The sequence below is a fragment of the Budorcas taxicolor genome, chromosome 20, assembly GCF_023091745.1.
Source record: "Budorcas taxicolor isolate Tak-1 chromosome 20, Takin1.1, whole genome shotgun sequence".
In the NCBI taxonomy this organism is placed as follows: domain Eukaryota; kingdom Metazoa; phylum Chordata; class Mammalia; order Artiodactyla; family Bovidae; genus Budorcas; species Budorcas taxicolor.
In genome coordinates, this window is record NC_068929.1 from 74,435,691 (window position 1) to 74,457,903 (window position 22,213).

A 22,213-nucleotide genomic window follows, 5' to 3' on the forward strand; every position below is an offset into this window, starting at 1 on the left:
GGGACCCCGCCCCACATCCAGCCAATGAGTCGGGACAGACACAACGGTCAGCGGATCCAGAGACTCCAGCCACTGAATGGACAACCTTGCAAGGTTGTCTTTGCAATAAATGGCACTGGTACAGCTGGATACACGTTGGGACAGACGGACAACCTGAGCCACCACCTCACACCACAGCCAGAAATTCACTCAAGAGAGCAGCTCTCAGACCCAAGTGCAGGTCCCCAGGAGGTGGACAGGTCCATGGGAGAAGCGCCCGCAAGCACGGCCAGCACACTGGAAAGCACAACCAGGAAGGGGAACAGGGAGGAGCGGCCTCACTCAGACAGACCCGCTCCTGGAAGCGCGGCTGAGAAAATGAAAGGCAAGCCACAGGGAGGGCAGAAATTGGAGACAGGCTGTGTTCCACCAGCATAATGGAGTCCGGGGCGTCAACACCAAGAAAGGAATGGAGGTGGGCAGCGGGAGCAGAAACGGCTCAGAAGATGACATGAGCGCACGAGCAGGCTGCTGGGACTCATCTCCAGGATACGCGAACTAAAGCCCTCGGTAGACACCGCCACACGCTCAGGACGGGCGCCACCCTGGAGGGCCCGACGGGCTCAGGAGGTGGCGGGGAGGCGGAGGCAGGGCACTGTTGCAGCAGGAAGACCCAGACGCTGTGACTTCACGAAAAGCTCCTGGGACCCACGAGAGAAGCCGCAGCAAAGCAGCTGAAGCTCACACACACGTCCTGGCGGAAAAGCCAGCATGGGCGTGAAGGAGCTCACATGCCCGCGCTCATCAGGTGTCACCCCCTCACTCACATGCAGCCGGAGCCAGAGGGGAGCCCCCTCGAGGCCGGCGGCGGGGACTCAGCCCCTCCAGCACAGGACACCTCACGTCTTCACTACCCCTGCAGCTGACCTGAGAGGGACCTGAGGTTAGAGACTCGCAGTGTGACTACCTCCACCTAAATATACCGACTCCTCCTGGAACTCCACGATCAAATTACGGATATTACAGGCACAGGACTTCCTGAAGAGTCTACATTTAAAGGCAAGTTCTCTTAAAAAGGCAGCGTGAATCCTGAGGCAGCAGACGTCAGCCTCCCAGCCGGGCTGTGCGCCCATCCTCTCGGCGAGGAGCAGCCTACCTTGGGAGCTCTGGAGGCTGGCCTCTGACTCCTTCTGGCTGGAACTCATGCCCCCAGGAGGGTTGCTCAGGTCCCACTCGCACTCGGCAATGAGGCTCAGGACCGCCTCGTCATCCGCGTCCATGACCAAGCACTTCTTGGCGGAGGGGTCAGTGCCCTTGACTCTGGAGTGATGAGGTCTACAAAGACAAGCAAACCTGGCTCTGGTGCCCCCACTCGCAGCCAGCGCGTGCAGACCCCGGGACACAGCCGCCACACCGCTGACCCTGTCTCAAGGTCTCTGAGGAGGAGCAGCGGGGCCTTCTGCCACAGGGAAAGCGGAGCGAACTCGGCCAGGATGACTGGTCACCACACCTGGCTTCATAAAAGGGTGGCAGTTCCAGGAAGCCCCCCGTGTGAGGATCTCCTAGCACTGTGGTATACATGACCAGCAAAATTCAAGGAGGGACTTGCCTGGCAGTCCAGTGGTTAAGACCCCATGCTTCCAATTCAGGGGGCACGAATTCTATCCCTGGTCAAGGAAGCTAAGATCCATATGGACCAACCAAACAACCAAACCACAAGAGAGTTCAAGAACACAGTGTTCCAATGTCGACTCTCACATTAAGTGAATATCTGTCTCTCTCTAGCAACTGAAATGTGAAGCTGTAGAATAGGAGGTCCCTCCACACAAAGGCAAACATTCACAGGGACCTAATTTCTAACAAAGGCAGCTTAAGAATCACTCTTCAAAACAGAACTCAGTCACACACTACGAGTACTGGCTTTATGTCCCTGATCACACCTAGAGAAGTAACTGACACTCTATTTTCTGGAGCTGAGAGTCTTCCAGGCCCCTGCAGAAAGAAGGGGACTGGGTCCTCCTTCAAGGGCTGCCACAGACACCTGCTGGTGGGCGCATGCAGCCTGTTCGGGCCTCCACTGGCACATCTGGATAATAAGGCCATCGTGTCAGATCATCTAAACTCTGTGATAACTTAGTCTCGAGATAACCAAGGCTGGCCAACTGAAAACACGCTCCCCAGCTGGCTCAGTGGTAGAGAATCCATTTGCTGATGCAGAAGACACGGGTTTGATGCCTGGGCTGGAAAGATCCCCTGGGGGAGGAAATGGCAACCCACCCCAGGATTCTTGCCTGGAGAATCCTGTCGACAGAGGGGCCTGGTGGGCTACAGTCCACGGGGTCGCAAAGCGATGGACATGACTGAGCACACACACAGACTGCGGAACATTGCTGAAACAAAGTAAAGACAACATCAGCTCAGTCCAGTCGCTCAGTCGTGTCCGACTCTTTGCGACCCCATGAATCGCAGCACGCCAGGCCTCCCTGTCCATCACCATCTCCCGGAGTTCACTCAGACTCATGTCCATCGAGTCAGTGATGTCATCCAGCCATCTCATCCTTTGTCGTCCCCTTCTCCTCCTGCCCCCAATCCCTCCCAGCATCAGAGTCTTTTCCAATGAGTCAGCTCTTCGCATGAGGTGGCCATAGTACTGGAGTTTCAGCTTCAGCATCATTCCTTCCAAAGAAATCCCAGGGTTGATCTCCTTTAGAATGGACTGGTTGGATCTCTTTGCAGTCCAAGGGACTCTCAAGAGTCTTCTCTAACACCACAGTTCAAAACCATCAATTCTTCGGCGCTCAGCCTTCTTCACAGTCCAACTCTCACATCCATACATGACCACTGGAAAAACCATAGCCTTGACTAGATGGACCTTAGTCGGCAAAGTAATGTCTCTGCTTTTGAATATACTATCTAGGTTGCTCATAACTTTTCTTCCAAGGAGTAAGTGTCTTTTAATTTCATGGCTGCAGTCACCATCTGCAGTGATTTTGGAGCCCAAAAAATAAAGTCTGACACTGTTTCCACTGTTTCCCCATCTATTTCCCATGAAGTGATGGGACCAGATGCCATGATCTTCGTTTTCTGAATGTTGAGCTTTAAGCCAACTTTTTCACTCTCCACTTTCACTTTCATCAAGAGGCTTTTTAGTTCCTCTTCACTTTCTGCCATAAGGGTGGTGTCATCTGCATATCTGAGGTGATTGATATTTCTCCCGGCAATCTTGACTCCAGCTTGTGCTTCTTCCAGCCCAGCGTTTCTCATGATGTACTCTGCATAGAAGTTAAATAAGGAGGGTGACAATATACAGCCTTGACGTACACCTTTTCCTATTTGGAACCAGTCTGTTGTTCCATGTCCAGTTCTAACTGTTGCTTCCTGGCCTGCATACAGATTTCTCAAGAGGCAGGTCAGGTGGTCTGGTATTCCCATCTCTCTCAGAATTTTCCACAGTAAGTGGAAACACACCACATGCGCATGGGCTGGAAGATTCAACACTGTTAGAACATTCATTGCCCAAAGAAATCTACAAAATCAGTGCAATCCTATCAAAATCCCAGTGATATTTTCCCCAGAAATAGAAAAACCACCCTAAAATGCCTCTGGAATCCCATGGAGCTCCAAATAGCCATAACAACATTGAGAAGAGAAAGCACTAGAACCAGGTTCAGAAACGCTGGATGAAATCAGGCTCTGATTTTAGACAACTGTGAGTAATAATGCTACAGGATCTAATGGAAAAAAGAGACAACGTGCAAGAATGGACGGGAAATGCAAGCAGAGATGGGGAAATTCCAAGGAAGACCCTAACAGAAATGCTAGCTGGAGACACTGCAACAGATGAAAAGTGCCTCTAATGCGCTCAACAGTAAACTGGATGTGGCTGAGGAAAGACTCTCTGGACTTGATAACAGAGCAATAGAAACTCTAAAACTGAAAAGCGAAGCTTAAAAAAGACTGGAAAAAAAAGAAAAACCAGAACAGAATACCTAGAATCGTGGGCCAACACCAAAAGGCATAACATTCACACATGAGACTAACGGCAGGAGAGAGGGGGACTGAAGGTGTATTTGAAGATGACCAAGAATCCTCAAGTAAATGTCAGACACCAAATCACAGAGACAGGAAGCTCTGAGAACAGTGGCAGAATAAATGCTGGGAAAATTAAAGCAAGGAACATGTTCAACTGGAGAAAAGACAAAGAAGAAAATTTTGAAACAAGTCAGACGGAGAAACTCTTTATGTACATTATTGTTGTTCAGCTGCTAAGTTGCGTCTGGCTCTATGTGACCCCATGGACCTCAGCATGCCAGGCTCCTCTGTCCTTCATCATCTCCTGGTGTTTGCTCAAAATCACCTTCATTGAGTCCATGATGCCATCCAACCATCTCATCCTCTGCCGCCCCCTTCTCCTCCTGCCTTCAGTCTTTCCCAGCATCAGGATCTTTTCCAGTGAGTCGGTTCTTCGCATCAGGTGGCCAAAGTATTTATTGGAGCTTCAGCTTCAGCATCAGTCCTTCCAATCAATATTCAGGATTGATTTCCTTTAGGAATGACTGATTTGATTTCCCTGTAGTCCAAGGGATTCACAAGAGTCTTCTGCACCGCCATTCAACAGCATCAGTTCTTCGGCATTCAGCCTTCTTTACGGTCCAACTCTCACATCCATACGTGACTCCTGGAAAAACCACAGCTCTGATTACGTGGACCTCTGTCAGCAAAGTGGTGTCTCGTCATAGCTTTTCTTCCAAGGAGCGAGCGTCTTTTAATTCCATGGAGTCCAAGGTAAGAACAATCTGTCACTGCTCCCACTTTTCCCCCTTCTATCTGCCATGAAGTGACGGGACCAGATGCCATGACCTTAGCTTTCTTACTGTTTACACTGCACTCAGTCTATTGAGTGAGCAACAATATTATGTTAAAAAACAATGTATACACTGCAATTTTAAAATGTGCTGCTGCTGCTGCTAAGTCGCTTCAGTTGTGTCCAATTCTGTGCGACCCCATAGATGGCAGTCCACCAGGCTCCTCCGTCCCTGGGATTCTCCAGGCAAGAACACTGGTGTGGGTTGCCATTTCCTTCTCCAATGCATGAAAGTGAAAAGTGAAAGTGAAGTTGCTCAGTCGTGTCCGACTCTTAGCGGCCCCATGGACTGCAGCCCACCAGGCTCCTTCGTCCATGGGAGTTTCCAGGCCAGAGTGAAAAGTGCTAAGTGTGCTAAAAAGTGCTAACCATCATCTGAGGCTTTTGCAAGTCATGGCAGCAACGGGATCACAGATCACCATAATATAAAAAGCTGAAAAAGTTTGAAATACTGCAAGAATTACCAAAATGTGACACAGAGACATGAAGTGAACGGAGAACAAACGTCACTGGGAAAATGGCACGACAGACTTGCCTGATTCGAGGTTAACGCAAACCTTCAATCTATGAAAACACAGAATCTGCAAAGCACAATAAAGCAAAGCACAGAAAACGAGGTCTGCCTGTCCTGTGTGCTCAGGGCGACCAGCGAAGTGAAAACCTGCCCATAACTGATGTGCTGAGGGGGAAAATGGAATCACTGGATGATCACGTAAAACCACAAAAGGAAGGGAAGGTCAGAAGACAAAGTAAGAACAAGGGCATCAGACAGAAACAGCGAACACAGCAGCTGTCAACCCAGCTGCATCAAGAATCACTTCAGACAGCAGGGTCTAAACACACCACGTGCAGGGCAGAGACGGTCAGCGCGGATCAAAACACAAGGCGGACTACATGTTACCTACAGAAACCCCCTTCAAATATAAAGATGCACAGGTTTAAAAGTAAATGGACAGAGAAAGGAAAACAGACTGCTAACACCAGTCAGAACAAAGTGGAAGTAGCTACATCACTTTCAGACAGAGCTGACTTTGGGCAGTGAGAGCAGCCTGGGATAGAGAGGGGTAAGGACTCAGCGCAGCTCTGCAGGAAGCGGCAGCAGCACTGGACGGGCTTGCGCCAGTGAGACAGCACCAGGTTCCCCAGCACAGACGCTGAGGAGCTCAGGAGGACGGATCCACCTCCCCCGCGTCGGAAAGGGGCAGATCCCGCAGGCAGTCACCAAGGACACAGTGGGGCTCAACACCACCACCTGGAGGAGCCGGCGTTCACCTTGTCCAGACAGCAGGATGCTCATCCCACAGTCACAGGGAACACTCCCCAGCACAGATCCGTCCTGGGCCACAAAACACGCCTCTACACGCTAGAGAGGAAACAGGTCACACGAGGCTCGTTCTCAGGGCACAATGGAATTAAACTTGTAATAAAATAAGTAACAGAAAGATAACTGGAAAATCTCAAAAAAAGGAAGATTAAACAACATATTCCCAAATAACATGAGTCAAAGAAACCTCAAAAGTATTCTGAACTAAAGTACTTCAAAATAAAAATATTTTCAACTAAATTAAAAAGAATATACACCTCACCGAAATGTGTGGGACGCAGTGAAAGCAATGTGTGCAAGGAGATACATAATATTGAATGCACAGTAGACGCAGTACAACCCAGAACCAATAACCGAAGCTTCCACCTTAGGGAACTAAGAAAGTAAGTTAGGGCCAAAGCAGGAGAGACAAAAGTAATAGTAAAATTTAGAGCAAAAATCAGTGAAGTTGGAAACAGGGAAAAAAGAAAATCAGCAAATCCAAAAGCTAGTTCTAAATTTAAAAAGATAAATAAAATGGGAAAACCTCTATAACAGGTTAACTAGGAACAAAAAGACACGTGCCTAACACAGGAGTTAAGAGCAGCAGCAGCACTAGAGAGCCCACGGAGAGCAAGAGGCTAGCAGAGGGCGCCAGGACACTCTGCCCGCAGACGGGGTAGCCCGGATGAAACGGACCGCTCCTGGAAACGCACCATCTTCCAAAACCCACACCAGGACAAGTGGGCGCCAAGAACAGACTTGTACAGATGACAGAGCTTGAATCAATGATTGACAGCCTTCTAAAATACCAGGTCCAGACAGGTTCACTGGTAAATCCTACCAACATTCAAGGAAGAAATTATACCGATTTTCTGTAAGACAGAGAGGAAACAGAGGGAATGCACCCTAACCTGTTCTATGAGGCCAGCATTACCGTGATGCCAGAACCGGCAAAGACAATGCAAGGAAACGACAGGCCCTTCACCTCCCACGAACACGGATGCAGAAGACCCCCAACAAACACCAGCAACTTGAGGCCAGCAAGGTGTGACGACAAGTCAACACCACAGCCGAGTGGGGTTTATCCCAGGTATGCATAGCTGGTTCAAACTTGGAAAAAAGTCAGCGTGACCCCTCACCTCAACAGGCTCAAGAAGAAGAGTCACATGACAATATCAGTAAATACAGAAAAAGTATTTGACAAAGTCTAATACCCATCCATGATAAAACGGTCAGTAACCTGGGCATCGATGGGAACCTGCTCCGCTTGATAAAGAACACCAACGGAAGCCCGCAGGTGGCAGCAGCCCTGGTGCAAGAGACCCGCTGCCATCCCGCCAAGACCAGGAGCACCTCAGGCACAGCCCCGCTGCCCACGGCCTTCACACCATACTGGATGTCCCACCCAAGGCAGTAAGACGAGAAAAGGAAATTAACGGCATACATCCCCTAAAAAGGGATGCTGAAGTCCCAACACCCCACACCTCAGAGCACAACCTTATTTGGAAGTAAGAGTCTTTACAGGGGTAATAGAGTTAAAATGAGGAAATTATGGGGGGCCCTCACCAATGTGACTGATATCCTTAAGAACGGGGAAAGCTGGACACAGGACAGACGGCACAATGGGGAGCTCTGTGAGAAGACGCAGGGAGAAGGCAGCCGCGGAGAGAAGGGCTGGAGGGAACGCTGGAGACGGGCAGCAAGCCGTGGAAGCTGGAGCCACGGAATGGACTCCCTCTCAGAGCCTCCAGGAGGAAGCAGGGCTGACAGCACCTTGACTTCAGACTTCCAGCCTAAGAACTGTAAGGCAGTAAATTTCTGTTATTTTAAGCCACCCTGTTTGTGGTACTTTGTCACTATCAGCTGCATACAAATCAAATGCTTTTATATATTCTCAGCAATGAACAACTGGAATTTAAATTAAAAAGCCCAAATTAGCCTCAAAAGACCAACATACTAAAGCATCAGTCTAACAAAATATGGACAGCATCAAAGCAGGAAAACTGCAAACCTCTGATAAATGAAGTCAGAGACCTAAATACATGGACATTCCACGTCCATGGATACGAAGACTCAATAGTATTAAGATGTCAGTTCCTTCTCATCTGTAATTCAACACAATCTCAATCAAAATTCCAGCAAGGTCTTTCGTGGATCCCGACAGAGTAATTCTGAGAGTCGTATGGAGAGTAACTGGCAACGCAACGTAAAGGGGGGCAAAGTCGCAGGACCGACACTGGGCGACCGGCAAACGCCCGTGGGTGTGGTCGGGGCTCGAGAGCTCCGCGGGGTCTCTTTTGCAGGAGGCACCGACTTCATCGCGAGGGCTCCACCCGCAGAACCTCACCGCCTCCAATAGGCCCTGTCCCCTGGAGCCACTGAGTTGGGGTTGGGACCCCAACATGAAAATCCGGGGCACACAATACTCAGACCATCCTGCAGGGTCAGTTAGCCGGGTTTGAAATAGGGATGTGAGGGGAGGGGAACTCCAAGCGAGGCAGCTGAGGGAAGAAGAGATTCCCGGAATTTGGAACTGATCTTAAGATGTTAGAACACAAGTTGGCAAAGTATGGCCCACAGGTCAAATCCAACCCACTGCCTGTGCTGTAAACAAAGTTTTACTGGAGCACAGCCATTAGTTTACGCGTTGTCTATAGTTGCTTTCATCTGCAAAGTCAGGGTTCAGAAGTTAAAGCACAGATCATACAGCCCACGGAGCTGAAAACATTCTCTCCAGCCCTTTACAAAAAGAGCCAGCTGACCTCTATGTTAGAGAGACTTACAGATGAAGGTGTGTGATGCAAGAGAGAGAGAACTACTGAAAGCTTCCGACAGAACAAAACGCCGTCTAAGAAGGAGTATAGAACCTCACACATTACAAGCTGGGTGAACACCACTGACTGACTTACACCTTTAGAATCAACCAAACACATGAAGACTCTGCTTTCAGAACACACGTGCTACCACCCCGACAACCTCAAGTCAGACATAAAAGTGCAGACGGCAGGCGCTGGGAGGCGCTGAGAAGCCAGGCACAGGCGGCACAGGCTCCCACAGCCTGGCACAGTGAGTGTGAGCCCTGCCCGCAGAGCAGAGAAAGGAAGGGGGGCACCAGAGGGCGCGGGGCCCGAGAGCTGGCACCGCCGGGGTGCGAGAGGCGGCCCCAGAGCTGCCAGGCCTGTCAGAGCGCTCCCATCCACAAACAGCAGTGTCTGCACCGGCCGAGGCCAGGAAGGAACAAACAGAATCTGGAAGCGGCAACCGCTGGAGAAGGGCCAGCGGCTGCCTGAGGAGTGGGCGGGAGCTGGGAGGCGGACCGCGGCTTCTCGCCACAGGCCTTTCCTGCTACCGATCCGACGTCAATTACCTTAACAACGTTTCCAGTATTGGGTTGGCCAGAAAGTTCTTACCATCTTACAGGAAAACTCAAACAAACATTTTGGCCAACCTAACACTGAAAAGTAACCTACAGACACTGTGATCGACAGGAAGAGAGTCTGTCCCAAGTGTCCGCGATCGCCAGCTGGTGGGGGCGTCTCTCCCAGCCCCACCACGCCCCCGCAGGCCCGGCCTCTCAGGGGCAATCCGCAGGCAGAGTTTGCATCTCCGGCTAATACAGAGGTTGGCATTCTTCTATCAACAATGAACACTCCTCAAGATGCTCAAACACCACTTCTGTTCATGGGCTTCCCTGATAGCTCAGCTGGTAAGGAATTCCCCGGCAATGCGGGAGACCCGGGTCAGGAAGATGCCCTGGAAAAGGGCAAGGCCACCCGCTCCTGCTCTCTCGCCTGCAGAACGGCACTGCACAGCGCACGGGGTCACAGAGCTGGGCGAGACTGAGCGACTTTCACTCTCACTTTCCCGTTCATACCTCTCTTCTCGGAAAACAGATGGGAAGCTCTGCTTTGAGTCCAGTGAGCCCTCCGAACCAAAGAGCAGCTGGGACGCTCTCCGCTCAGTCTCCCTCACGGGCCGGTCATCTGCAGAGAAGACAGCAGGGGCAAGGAGCAGGAGGCAGGCGCCAGGCCCCTCCAGGGCGCGCCCGCCGCCCACCCGGCCTCACACGCACTTGACCAGGGCCGCTGCCCTGCTCTGCGGCCCTCCCCTCCCCCGAGGGCCGACCCACGACAGGAGCCTGCAGATGCTGAGCGCGACCCCGGGGGCGGCAGCTCACGCCCGGGTTGAGCCTCAGACGGGAAGGGAAACACACACCAAGTTCCCACGCAGGCACGCCCTTCTCGCCTCCTCTTGACACATATCCTGGATGCTGGGCAAGGGCCCCAAACCACCCCTAGCAAGTGAGCACCCCTAGCAAGTGTCCACGGGCGAGGAGCCCAACACACTGGAGAGAACAGGCCCAGGCCACGTGCTGGCACCCAGGGCTCACCTCCTCGGATCCCGGGGACTGGAACAGGAGACAGAGCCAAGCTTAACCGTTTCCGCATGCGCCCTGGACCCAAGAAGACCTCCCGCGTCCACAGCCACACCTCCTCGCGAGTACCCGAGGGAGGCTGCCCTCCCAAACGCTGGAGGCCGGCCCTCAGGAACTTGTCGGGACCGCCCCAGAATTGCTCAGGAAGCTGAGCCCACAGCGCCCAGAGGCGCACGTCCCAGTGAGAAACAAGGACCAAGGTGTGGACTCTGCATGGCAGCCCCGGCCCCATGCGGGGTGCCCCCGGGAGCCCCCTCCATCCCCTTGGGGACTCCGTCCGGCACAGGCCAGTCTGAGGCCTCCTGAGCTCTGCGCTCTCACGGCCTGGACGTGGCCTTCATGCCAACAACTCACAACTCTACTTGCTCAGCCTGAACTTCACTGAGTCAGCACCATGCCCCTCGCTGAACTCAAGCTCCATGTGGCTAAGACCAGTGCAAACCCCTCTCACCCAGAACACACCCTCTCTGCACAGCAGTGGCCCCCAGGCCCGGCGAGGGCCTCCTCTGCTCCCGGCCAGAGCGCTTGGGTTACTCCCGCGGAGCTCCCACGGCGCCTGGTGGGAGAGCGGGCCTTCCAAGAGCTCCAGGGTTCCCGGAGCACGGGCTCCAGCGACTCTCCTTTCTCATCTGAGTGCCGTTCAGACTGGAACAGCTCTGTAAGCCGGATCTAGAACTTTCATCACAAGTAGAAACTCATCATTTAAGACTGAAGGCTGCACAACCTTCAAGAAGGATTGTAATGCTTCAATAGTTTACATAATGCTTACACAATCAGCTAAGGACACAAGCGTTTAATCCTCCCAAATATCTAAAAACCAACATAACGTTTAAACCCTAAGTAGGTCTGAACAAACAGTGCGCCTCTGGGGGTCAGTGGCCCAGGCCCAGGCCAAAGTGGCCTAACCACGCAGCCAGGCTCCCTAGAGCCAGCGCCACCAGCCTGGGGACAAGGAGGTGAGCCAGGGCAGCAGAGCCAGGGTGCCTGTGAGATTCGCTCCGTGCAGCTGAGGGGGCAGAGCCGGAGTGTCTGCAGGTCCTGCGGACACTGGACGGGCAGAAGCCACGGTCTGCCCACTGCCCAGCGTCTACCTGACAAGCGCTGCCATCTGGGTCTCATTTCATTATCTCAGCACCTGGGAGGTGGAGACACCCTGGAATCCCTCCAGCCTCCCCAAGCAGTCAAAGGCCCTCTGAGTGGAGAACACGCGCTGATCACTGGGGGCACAGAAGGACCACCACCCTCCAATCAGACAGTCCTAACTGCCCTCAAGCGGCACTTCCACAGGAGGACCAGGTCCGAGACCCGAGGCCCTCCTTCCCCAGGGCCTCCGGCTGGCACACCCTCGGCTCCCGCTGCAGCGCCCTCCTCTGAAGCGGGACGTGGGGCGGGCCGGGGTCGGCCAGCGGTGCCTGGGCCACAGTGCTCACAGCACAGCAGCTCCCGAGCGCCGGGATAGCGGGTGAGGGCTCCGGCCTCCCTGAGCACAGCGCTCTGACCAGGCATGGCTGGTTGGCACCCTGGTAGCTCGTTCTGCAAGCCTGAGAGATTCGGTTCTTCCCGGGCCACAGTGGCAGCTGCACCTGCCAAGAGGCCCTCCCACGAGGCCCTCCCACTCTCTCACGCTGTCGCCCAGGGCCTGTGCAGCACAGTAACCTCTTGTTCCTATGCCCCAGGCGCAGGCAAAGCCAGGCTGAATCCAGCCGTCCGGCTGAGCCTGGGACAACGCCCAGGAGGCCGTGTGAGGAAATAGACAGCAGAGCTTGAGAGCAGCTGGAGAGCCAAGCCAGCCCACACCTGCACCCTGGCCAGCCCGGCAGGCACTCGTGGCCTCAGGAAGTGGCTCCGTGCCACCTTCCCAGGCGGCTTTCCTGTGAGAGGAGGAAACCAGCTCCCCTCTCCAGAAAGGCCAGCAGCGCGATCGCCCCAAGAGCACGAGCGGAGCGCCGAGCGAAGCTGGAGCGCGGCCGGCCTACCCAGCTGCTGGAGACCCGGGAGCATGCGCACCACGAAGAGGCGGAAGTCAGACTCGCTCTTCGCCACGGGGTTCAGCCGCAGGTCCACCTCCGAGAGCCCCGCCAGGGAGCGGAGCCGGAAGACCTCCGCCAGCGAGGAGATGCGGTTGTAGTAGAGGTTGAGGCTCTCCAGCGCCGTCAGGCACTCGATGCCCTGCCGGGACAGACGTGCGGTGAGACGGGCGCTGACACGCATGCACCCCGCACACACGCCCCCCTCCCCATCAACAGGCAGCAGGGCCAAGGTGAGCCCCATCGCGAGCGCTGCACCCGGGCCGTGAGGCGGCAGAGCGGGTCAATCCCTGCGGGGCCTCGCGCGCCAGCTGAGCGACGCATCAAACGCCACGCTTTCACACCCAGCCGCATCAGCAGAACCGCCGCTGCCGCCGCTTCACAGGTGAGGACTGAGTGCAGCCTGGACCAGACCTTGCACCAGACGCTAATGCGAGGGGCAGGGCTCCCAACCCGGTCAGGGGCGCTGACAGACTCGTACTCCAGGCAAGGACGTCCTGCCTCCCTTTTTCGCCACCGCAGGCCCCGGCAGTTCCCACTCGCCATCGCCTGGTGACTTCTTGCGTCCTCTCCATCACCATCGCCTGCCGCGTCAGGCACGCGAGCCATTCAAGGGCCCAAGGTCGCTAACAGTCAGACACACACGGATGAGAAGTGCAGCGTAGATGCAGAGGACAGCTGATGCAGGATGAAGACGGGCACACACACGCTCATCTTTCGGGCCCTTTTTCCTTTACAGACATAGCCATCTTCATCAGAGCGCGGTGATTTCATGTTTTAGTCGGAATACAATGTGATGCATGAGAAACCCAGCTCACAGCAAACACAGGAGAAGGGGCACTGCACGTACAGTCCCTTTACGTGTACCGTTTACAACTTTAGAAGCAGTCATAAAGCAGATTGCTTTTTTTTCTTACCATAAATGTACTTGCCACTGCTATTATAGTAATAAATTTTCTTGTAAGAAACAAACCTAAAACTTACCTCTAGACTAACCAAGGAGTTTCGTGAGAGATCGAGAGATTTTAGACCTGTTAAATTCATCAAAGAATTTCCCAGGTGAGTAATCTTTTCTTGGTAAGTTCCCGGAATAGATAATGACCGAAGTTCAGCTAAGAATAGAAAATTAAGAGATTTTAACTTTATTATCTTACTGAAAATAAATTATTACAGTAATGTATTTTCCCTCCAAAACCCACTCACCAGGAAGCCCTCCTAAGGGGGCTGCCAGCCCACTGCCTCTAAGCCTCCAAGCAGGGATCACATCTGAAACCCTCTCAGGGGCTGACCTGAGGGCACGCCATTTCGGGTGAGGGCCAGCGGCACTTGGGGGGCACCACACACTTCTCTGGGACACACCTAGCAAGCACTCATAAGACAAATGTCACGACAAAAGCAGTGGCATTTGGAGCTGGTGGTGGACAGGGAGGCCTGGCGGGCTGCGATTCACGGGGTCTCAAAGAGTCGGACGCAACTGAGCGACTGAACTGAACTGAATGAAACAGACACTGTGTTTGGATACACCAAATATTTTCCTGGGAACTTTTGTTTTAAAACACATTTTGATTAAACACAAAACTGGTTTTTGGGCTTCCAGTTTCAGACAAGACAGAGCAGACACATTTCACCCTATTCCTCCCATTAAAAAAACCCTGGACAACAACATGGGAAGCAAGTGCCTGGCAACTGAAGGGTGGGGGCAGAAGGCCAACCGTCTAGGGACCTAAAAAAAACGGTCAAGCACCGAGGGTTGGTTTTGTTGTCTCCTATACATCCCAATCTGAATGCAAGAGAAGCCGGCCACCCAGAAACGCCCACGGTCATCTACCAGGAGAGATGGGTAAGCCTGCTGTCCACTGTCAAAGACGGACAGTGATGGCCTTGCAGGACAGACTCCTGACAACCCCAGCCCCACTCCCACCCAATGCCAAGGGAAAATCATGGACCTCGTACCCCTGGCCTTGCACAGTGGCCAGCACTGGGGCCGTGAGAGTGGACCTGACTGCTGTCCTGGGCTGTCTGTAATGAGCCAGCTGTAGATGTGTATGGCAGGGGCCTGGCCACTGCCTCAGCAACAAGGCAGCACCCAGGCAGTGACAGAAGCGAGTAACAAGATTTAAACAGGAAGCAGAATCCCAATCAAAATGATCAATCAAAAATGATGAAGAACTAGGAAAATCTCAACCTGAATGAGAGAAAACAATAGACACCAATAATGAGATGAGATGAGAGAAACCAGAATTTTCTAACAAGGATTTTAAAGCAACTGATACAAAAATAGTTCAATAAGCAATTATGAACATGCTTTAAAAAATGAGAAAGTAGGGATTCTTGGCAAAAAAACAGAAGATATAAAGAAACAGAAATTTGAGAATTGAAAAATACAATAACTGAGAGAAACAAACACCAGGGGAGCAGCTTAGTAACAGAATGGAGACGACAGGAAAAAACTCAAAGAGAGTAAATGCAAAGATAAACAAAACTGTCCTATCTGACCAAGAGAGAAAACAGACTGAAAAATGAACAGAGCTTCCAGGTCCTATAGAGAAAGAGAAAGCAATCTAACATTCATGTCCTTGGGAACCCATGGAGTTCCAATTAAGAGTTTCAAGAAGAGAAAAACAGCATGGCTTAAAAAAAAAAAAGTTTAACAGCTGAAAACTTTCCAAATTTGGCAAAAAAACAAAAACCTACACATTCAAGAAGTTGAAAAAATACCAAGCAGAATAAAGGCAAAAGCTAACATATCAGAATCAAAAACACTAACGGCAATGAAAGAATCCCGAGAGCAACCAGAGAGAAAGGCATCACCCAGAGGGAGAAACAACTGTCATGGTCGGGAGTTACTCTTCAGAAACCATGGTGGCCTAAAGGAAATGCTCTCACAGTTTCCAATTGCTGAAAAAAAGAACTTTCATCCTAGAAATCTATATTCTCCAATAACAGTCTTTATGACTGAAGGTGAAATACAGATATTCTTAAATGAAGAAACATTAAAAGAACTTTTCACCAGCACACCTGCCGGAAGATAACTACTTAAGAAAGATCTTTAAACATTAAGGAAAGATAAAAGAAGGAAACCTGGGACATCAGGCATGAAGAAAGAAAAATGAAACAGGTAAACATGTGGGTACTGCTTCCTCCTAAGCTATTTAAACCGTCAGATGACTGTAAAAAGAAAACAAACTCATCATTACTGTGGTTCTCAGGTATGCAGATGAAATATCTAGACAAATCATACAGTGGGAGGATAATGAAACCGAAATGGTGGTACACTTGCCGAGTACATCATGTGAAATGCTGGGCTGGATGAAGCACAAGCTGGAATCAAGATTGCCAGAAGAAATACCCATAACCTTAGATATGCAGATGATATCTGCATATATCATATAGGGTGGCTGCATTCCCTGGTGGCTCAGAGGGAAAAGCATCTGCCTGTGAGGCAGGAGACCCGGGTTTGATCGCTAGGTTGGGAAGATCCCCTGGAGAAGAAAATGGCCACCCACTCCAGTATTCTTGCCTGGAGAATCCCATGGACAGAGGAAGCCTGGTGGGCTACAGTCCATGGGGTTGCAAAGAGTAGGACATGACTGAGCGACTTCACTTTCACGCAGATGACACCGCCCTAATGGAACAAAGTGAAGAGGAACTAAAGAGCCTCTTGATGAACGTGAAAGAGGAGAGTGAAACAGCTGGTTTAAAACTCAACATTCAAAAAACGAAGATCATGGCATCCAGTCCCATCACTTCACAGTAAGTAGATGGGGAAAAAATGCAAACAGTGAAGAGACTTTATTTTCTTGGGCTCCAAAATCACTGAGGACGGTGACTGTAGCCATGAAATTAAAAGACACTTGCTCCTTGGAGGAAAAGCTATGACAAACTTAAGACAGCGTATTAAAAAGCAAAGACATCACTTTGCTGACAAAGGTTCATATAGTCAGCTATGGTTTTTTCTAGTAGTCACGTAGAGGTGTGAGAGTTGAACCATAAAGAAGGCTGAGCACCAAAGAACTGACGCTTTTACACAGTGGTGCGGGAGGAGACTCCTGAGAGTCCCGCGGACGCAAGGAGATCCAACCAGTCCATCCTAAAGGAAATCAACTCCAGATATTCATCGGAAAGACCGATGCTAAAGCGCCCAATACTTTGGCCACCTGATGCGAACAGCTGCCTCACTGGAAAAGACCCCAGTGCTGGGAAAGACTGAAGGCAGGAGGAGGAGAGGACAGGAGAGGATGAGAGGGTTGGATGGCATCGTGGGCTCCATGGGCCTGACTTCTAGCAAACTCCAGGAGACAATGAAAGACAGGGGAGCCTGGCGTGCTGCCGCCCACTGGGCCTCAGGGCCGCACACAAGCGAGCAAGTAGACGGCGGCGCAGCAGCGGGGACTAGCGGCGACGCTTCTATCTTCCCTGACACGGCGAACCGTCCACACAGGAAGCTGTGTTAGATCACACAGCCACGCTTACTGCAATATACGTGCTAGAGCAATGACTAAAAAGGTATCTGGAGAGACACGCTCAGAAATATAACAGGTAAATAAAACGAAACGATAAAAGAGTGCTCAAGGGAGGGAGGGAGGGGCTCCCCTTGTGGCCCACCTGGTGAAGAGTCTGCCGGCAATGCACAGACTCGGGTTCGATCCCTGGGTTGGGAAGGTCCCCTGGAGAAGGAGAAGGCTGCCACTCCAGCATTCTGGCCTGTAAATTCCATGGACCGTAGAGTCCATGGGGTCGCAGAGAGTCGGACACGACTGAGGAAAAGGAAGGAAGAGGAAACACAGAAAGGAAGGAACCAGGAAACGAAAGAAAAAAAAAAAGGGAATAAACAGAGGAATAATGAGCGGCACACATAAGCCATATGAACATTAAGAAATGGTCTAGACATACCATCAAAGGGGAGCTTCCCTGATGACTCACGTGGTGAAGAACCTGCCTGCAATGCAGGAGATGAGGAACCAATGCAGGGTCCGATCCCTGGGTCGGGAAGACCCCCTGGAGAAGGGAATGGCTGCCCACTCCAGCATTCGTGCCTGGAGAATTCCATGGACAGAGGAGACTAGCAGACTACAGTCCATGGGGTCACAAAGAGTCGGATACAACTGAGCAACTAACATTTTCACAGTAAAAGACAGAGGTTAGCAGAGTAGGTTAGAGACTGTCTATAGTTTCTATCATACACTGATTTACATCCCGGCTCCCCTGTTAGTTCAGTCAGTGAAGAATCTCCCTGCTATGCAGCACTGTGGCCACCTCATGGGAAGAGCTGACTCACTGGAAAAGACTCTGATGCTGGGAGGGATTGGGGGCAGGAGGAGAAGGGGACGACAGAGGACGAGATGGCTGGATGGCATCACCGACTCAACGGACATGAGTTTGAGTGAATTCCGGGAGTTGGTGATGGACAGGGAGGCCTGGCGTGCTGTGATTCAAGGGGTCGCAAAGAGTTGGACACGACTGAGCGACTGAACTGAATTGAATATTAGATAAAGTAGATGTCTCACTGTAGAAAATTGTCAGGAACACGGAAGAACATCACATATGCTACAAAGGTCACTCCAATATGAAGACATAAAAATCCTAAATATGTATGCACCAAATAGCAGTTTCAAGACACATCAAGTGGAAAGAGAAACGGACAAATCCACAATTACAGTTAGGGGTCTCAATACCTATCTCCTGGTAATTAAGAGCCTCACTGGACTGAAAATCAGCAAGGATGAAAAAGAACCGAGCAACGTAAGTCAACAGAACCAAACTGATGTTTATACAACACTCCAGCCAGTGACAGAGTACACATTCCTTCCAGCTGCACTTGGTACATATAGGCCAGATCCTGGGCCATAAAACTAACCTCCACAAATTTAAAACAAGATCATACAGAGTATGTTTTCTCACCATAATGGAATCACATCAGAATCAATAACAGAAAGAAAAAATACCAAACAAACTAGGAAAACCTCCAGTCACACAAAAATGAAAAAACACATTTCTGAACAATCCATAAGTCTAAGAGAAAGTCAAGGGAAATGCAAAAAACGCAGTGAACTAAATGAAAATGCAACGAAACTTTTGGATGCAGCTAAAGTTGCGCCCACAGGGAAACTCACAGCACTGAAATGAAAGTCTCAAATCAGAAATCTAAATTTTCATCTCAAGAATCAACAAAAAGCAAAACAAATGCAAAGCAGCAGGAAGAAGAAAATAATACAGAGTCAATGAATGCAAAACCAAAAAACCTGTGAGAAAGCCCAAAAGCTGGCTGACTGACAAGTGTAACAAAATCCATAAACCTCAAGAAAGACCAAAAAAGAGAAGACAGAAATGACCAATATCAGGAATGGAATAAGGGTATCACTACAGACCACACAGACATGAACAAGCTAATAAGGAAATACCACAAACTCTATACACATAAATTTAACATGTTGGATGAAATCAGTTTTGCAAAACCCCACACAACCACAATTCACTTAAGATGAAGTCGATAATATGAACAGTTCTATAACAACTGCAGACATCGTATCTGTAATTTAAAAGCTTCAAATACAGAAATTTTCAGGCGCATAAGGTTTCGTTGGAAAGTTCTATCAAGCAAAACAGAACTGGCACCAATTTTACAGAATCTCTTCTAGAAAACCGACAAGGCACTTTACCCACGATGTCATGAGCTCGGTATTACCTTGATATCAAAACCAGACAAAATAAATAAAAAACTAGCGCCCAACATCCGTCTTCAACACGAGTCCAGAGATCCTCGGCCTGGGAGGGGCGAACGAGGCTTACCGCAGGAGAAACGAAGGTGCTTCAAGCTTTCGCAGAAAACCAACCTAATCCAGCTGACCAACGGGTGAAAGAAAACCCGAGCCATCTTACCAGTTAACGCAAAAAACACCGCCGCAAAGGCTCCGCAGACGCGCCCCGGAGGAGCTCCCCTAGGACGGCGCGAGGGCCGGGCGGCCCCCGCTGCTCGGGGGCCTCCGCCCGGGCCCGCAGCCCGCCCGGGACCGCTGCTCGGGGGCCTCCGCCCGGGACCGCAGCCCGCCCGGGCCCCAGCCCGCCCGGCCGCCCCTCAAGGCCTCCGCCCGGCCGCCCCTCAAGGCCTCCGCCCGGCCGCCCCTCAAGGCCTCCGCCCGGGCCGCTCCTCAAGGCCTCCGCCCGGCCGCCCCTCAAGGCCTCCGCCCGGCCGCCCCTCAAGGCCTCCGCCCGGCCGCTCCTCGGGGGCCCCTCTTCGCGCTCCCCGCGCCCCCGGCCCGCGCCCCCCAGCCCAGCCCTCTCCCCCGCCCCTCGGGCCCGGGGCGGCTCGGAGCCGAGCGGTCTCTTTCGACCTCTGGCCTGACCGGTCCTCCGCCACCGCAGCGGGAAGCCCGCGCCCTCCACCAGCGCCCCCCGCCGCCCGCCGCCCGGCGCGCACCCAGGTCGCAGCGAGGCGCCAGGCCGCTCTTCTCCCGGACCTTCTCCTCACACAGCACCAGCCGCCCGCCCGGCGCCATACTTTCAAACGGCGCGCACCTGCGCCCGCGCCTGCGCGCCGGGGCCGCGACGGGCCGCGGGGCGGGGCGGTGCCGGGGGCGGTGCCAAGGGGCGGGACAGGGGCGGGACAGGGGCGGGACAGGGGCGGGGCTGGAGGGAACGGGCGGGGTCGAGGGCGAAGTGGGCGTGACCAAGGCTTGTAGGGCGGGGGGCTGAATGAAGGGGCGGGGCAGAGGGCGGGTGGGCGGAGCCAAGGCCCGTAGGGCGCGTGGATGTGGGTCTGGCCGAGGCAGCCTCGAGGCGGGGTTAGGGTTGGGGCCCACCCCAGGGCATACCTGAGTTCCCGCCCCACTTGGGGACCTCGCCTCACCAGGGCACCTGCCCCAGCTGGCGCACCTACCCACCCCCAGATTGGTCTGCATCCTGGGCTGCAGGCCCGCGGGTTCTGCCCGGGGTTGCGGCGGCTTACGTGGGGTCTCGGGGCTCTCCCGCCCGCCACGGCGGGTCCGGCTCTGCCCACGTCCGCCGTTTCCAGGTGACAAGCCTGGAGTCTGAACCCCGGGGGTCACGGTGTGTCGGGCTCCTTGGGCCTTTTGTGGACCGCCTCCAGGGAAGGCCTGCATTCCCGTCTGTCTGACTCTGCCCCAGGCAGCCTGCGTCCTGGGGCTTCCCTTGCCCAGGTCTCCTGGTGCCTGGGGCGCCCCTGCAGCCACTCAGCGCAGATTAGCCTGGCTTGTTGGCAGCCTTTCCTGGCCTGTCACAGCCTGGGTGGTGGCACCGGGAGTGTAGAAAAGATTGTAGGGGCAGGTTTAGCCACTGGTGTGGGGCAGTATGGCAGAGCGCAGCAGAGGTGTAGACAGAGTGTAGGGCAGGGTGTAGACAGGGGCTGCGCTCGGGAGGCTGGGGTGCGGGTCCCCTGCAGGGTACCAGAATCTCTCCTGAGCAGGGCGGGGCTTCACACCTGCTGGGCACCCTGTGTCAAGTCATCTATGGAGACCAGCAAACACTCAGTGATACTTCGTTGCTGCCCAGTGTCCTGCTTCCCACAAGACCATGGAGAGACTCTGGCACAGCCGAGGGCATGTGGTCACCAGCTGCGGCTACCTGAGTGGAGCTGGTGCAGCAAGGACGCTAGAAACAGCAAATATCCGGGCTTTCAGAAGTAAACATGGGCAAACAAAAGGCTTCTGTCACTGATTGCCTCCCCCCGAAAAGCAGCTTGTCAGTCAGGGCACGACCCACACTCCAAACACCACTGCTTCCTCCTGATGCCAGTCACTTCAGGTCGGGCAGCCCAATCCTGAGTCCTCTACAGATTTCTAGAACATTCCAGGGAGGCTTCCAGGGCCCTTAGCCTTGAGCCCCAGCCCGCAGGGTCAGTCCATCCCAGGGAGAAGCTGGCCACAGAGATGGGGACCTGAGGATGAGCCCATAGCAGTCACGCGCTGGGCAGTGAGAGGGGTCCTGCAGGGCGTTGGCGGCCTGGGACGCCTTGCACTTTTCCTGCCCTTTATCTGGCCTTGGCTGGGCGGTGGGGGGCGGGAGGAGGCAGGGTGAGCACCTGTGGCCTGGCCGTGGGCCCTGGGAACCGTGACCTGTTGTATCAGTGTCTCTCTGCCCTGGGGTGGACGCCAGCACGGTCACTCCACCCCCGAGGAAACACCAGCCGGCTGGGGGCACCTGGACCAAGAATCAGACTTGAGCTCAGCCCAGGGGTGCTTCTGCACCAGGCCCTACACACGGGAGGCACGGAGACACACAACCCCACCTCCACTCCACTGAACGCCTCAGGCAGCCCGAGCTCCAACTCAGGCGGCCATTCCCCTGCCAGACGGCAGGGAACCCCCGGTCACGTGTGAGGCATCGCCCAGCGGCCAGGGCTCTGGGGCCTCACCCGTCAGGCGACAGGATCTGGTCAAGGACAGCTGCCCACTGGTTCTTGTGCTCATTCGTTCATAAATGTTGAAAGAAAGAGCCCTTTCCCAGTGGTTTTTATACACAGTGTCAAATCCAATATGTGTGAATGCATCATTTTGCCAACTGGCCTGTATCCAAAGTGTGGCATACGATGGGGCGTGATGAGGCCTGCAGCTGTTTGGAAGGTGAACGGGAGTGAGAGTGGGCAG

General features: G+C 53.0%; 1 protein-coding gene across 1 annotated transcript in view; it reads right to left on the minus strand.

Moving 5' to 3' along the window:
• The window catches only part of CEP72 (centrosomal protein 72), a 38,071-nt gene extending 17,964 nt beyond the window's left edge, over positions 1–20,107 (minus strand). Inside the window, exons 1-5 of the mRNA XM_052659292.1 lie at positions 20,029–20,107; positions 13,596–13,723; positions 12,561–12,753; positions 10,024–10,132; positions 1,136–1,314 (exon numbers count right to left, since the gene is read on the minus strand). Coding sequence (XP_052515252.1) covers positions 1,136–1,314; positions 10,024–10,132; positions 12,561–12,753; positions 13,596–13,723; positions 20,029–20,107 — 688 coding nt within the window. The remainder of the gene's footprint in view (positions 1–1,135; positions 1,315–10,023; positions 10,133–12,560; positions 12,754–13,595; positions 13,724–20,028) is intronic.
• Between the last annotated feature and the right edge of the window lie 2,106 nt (positions 20,108–22,213).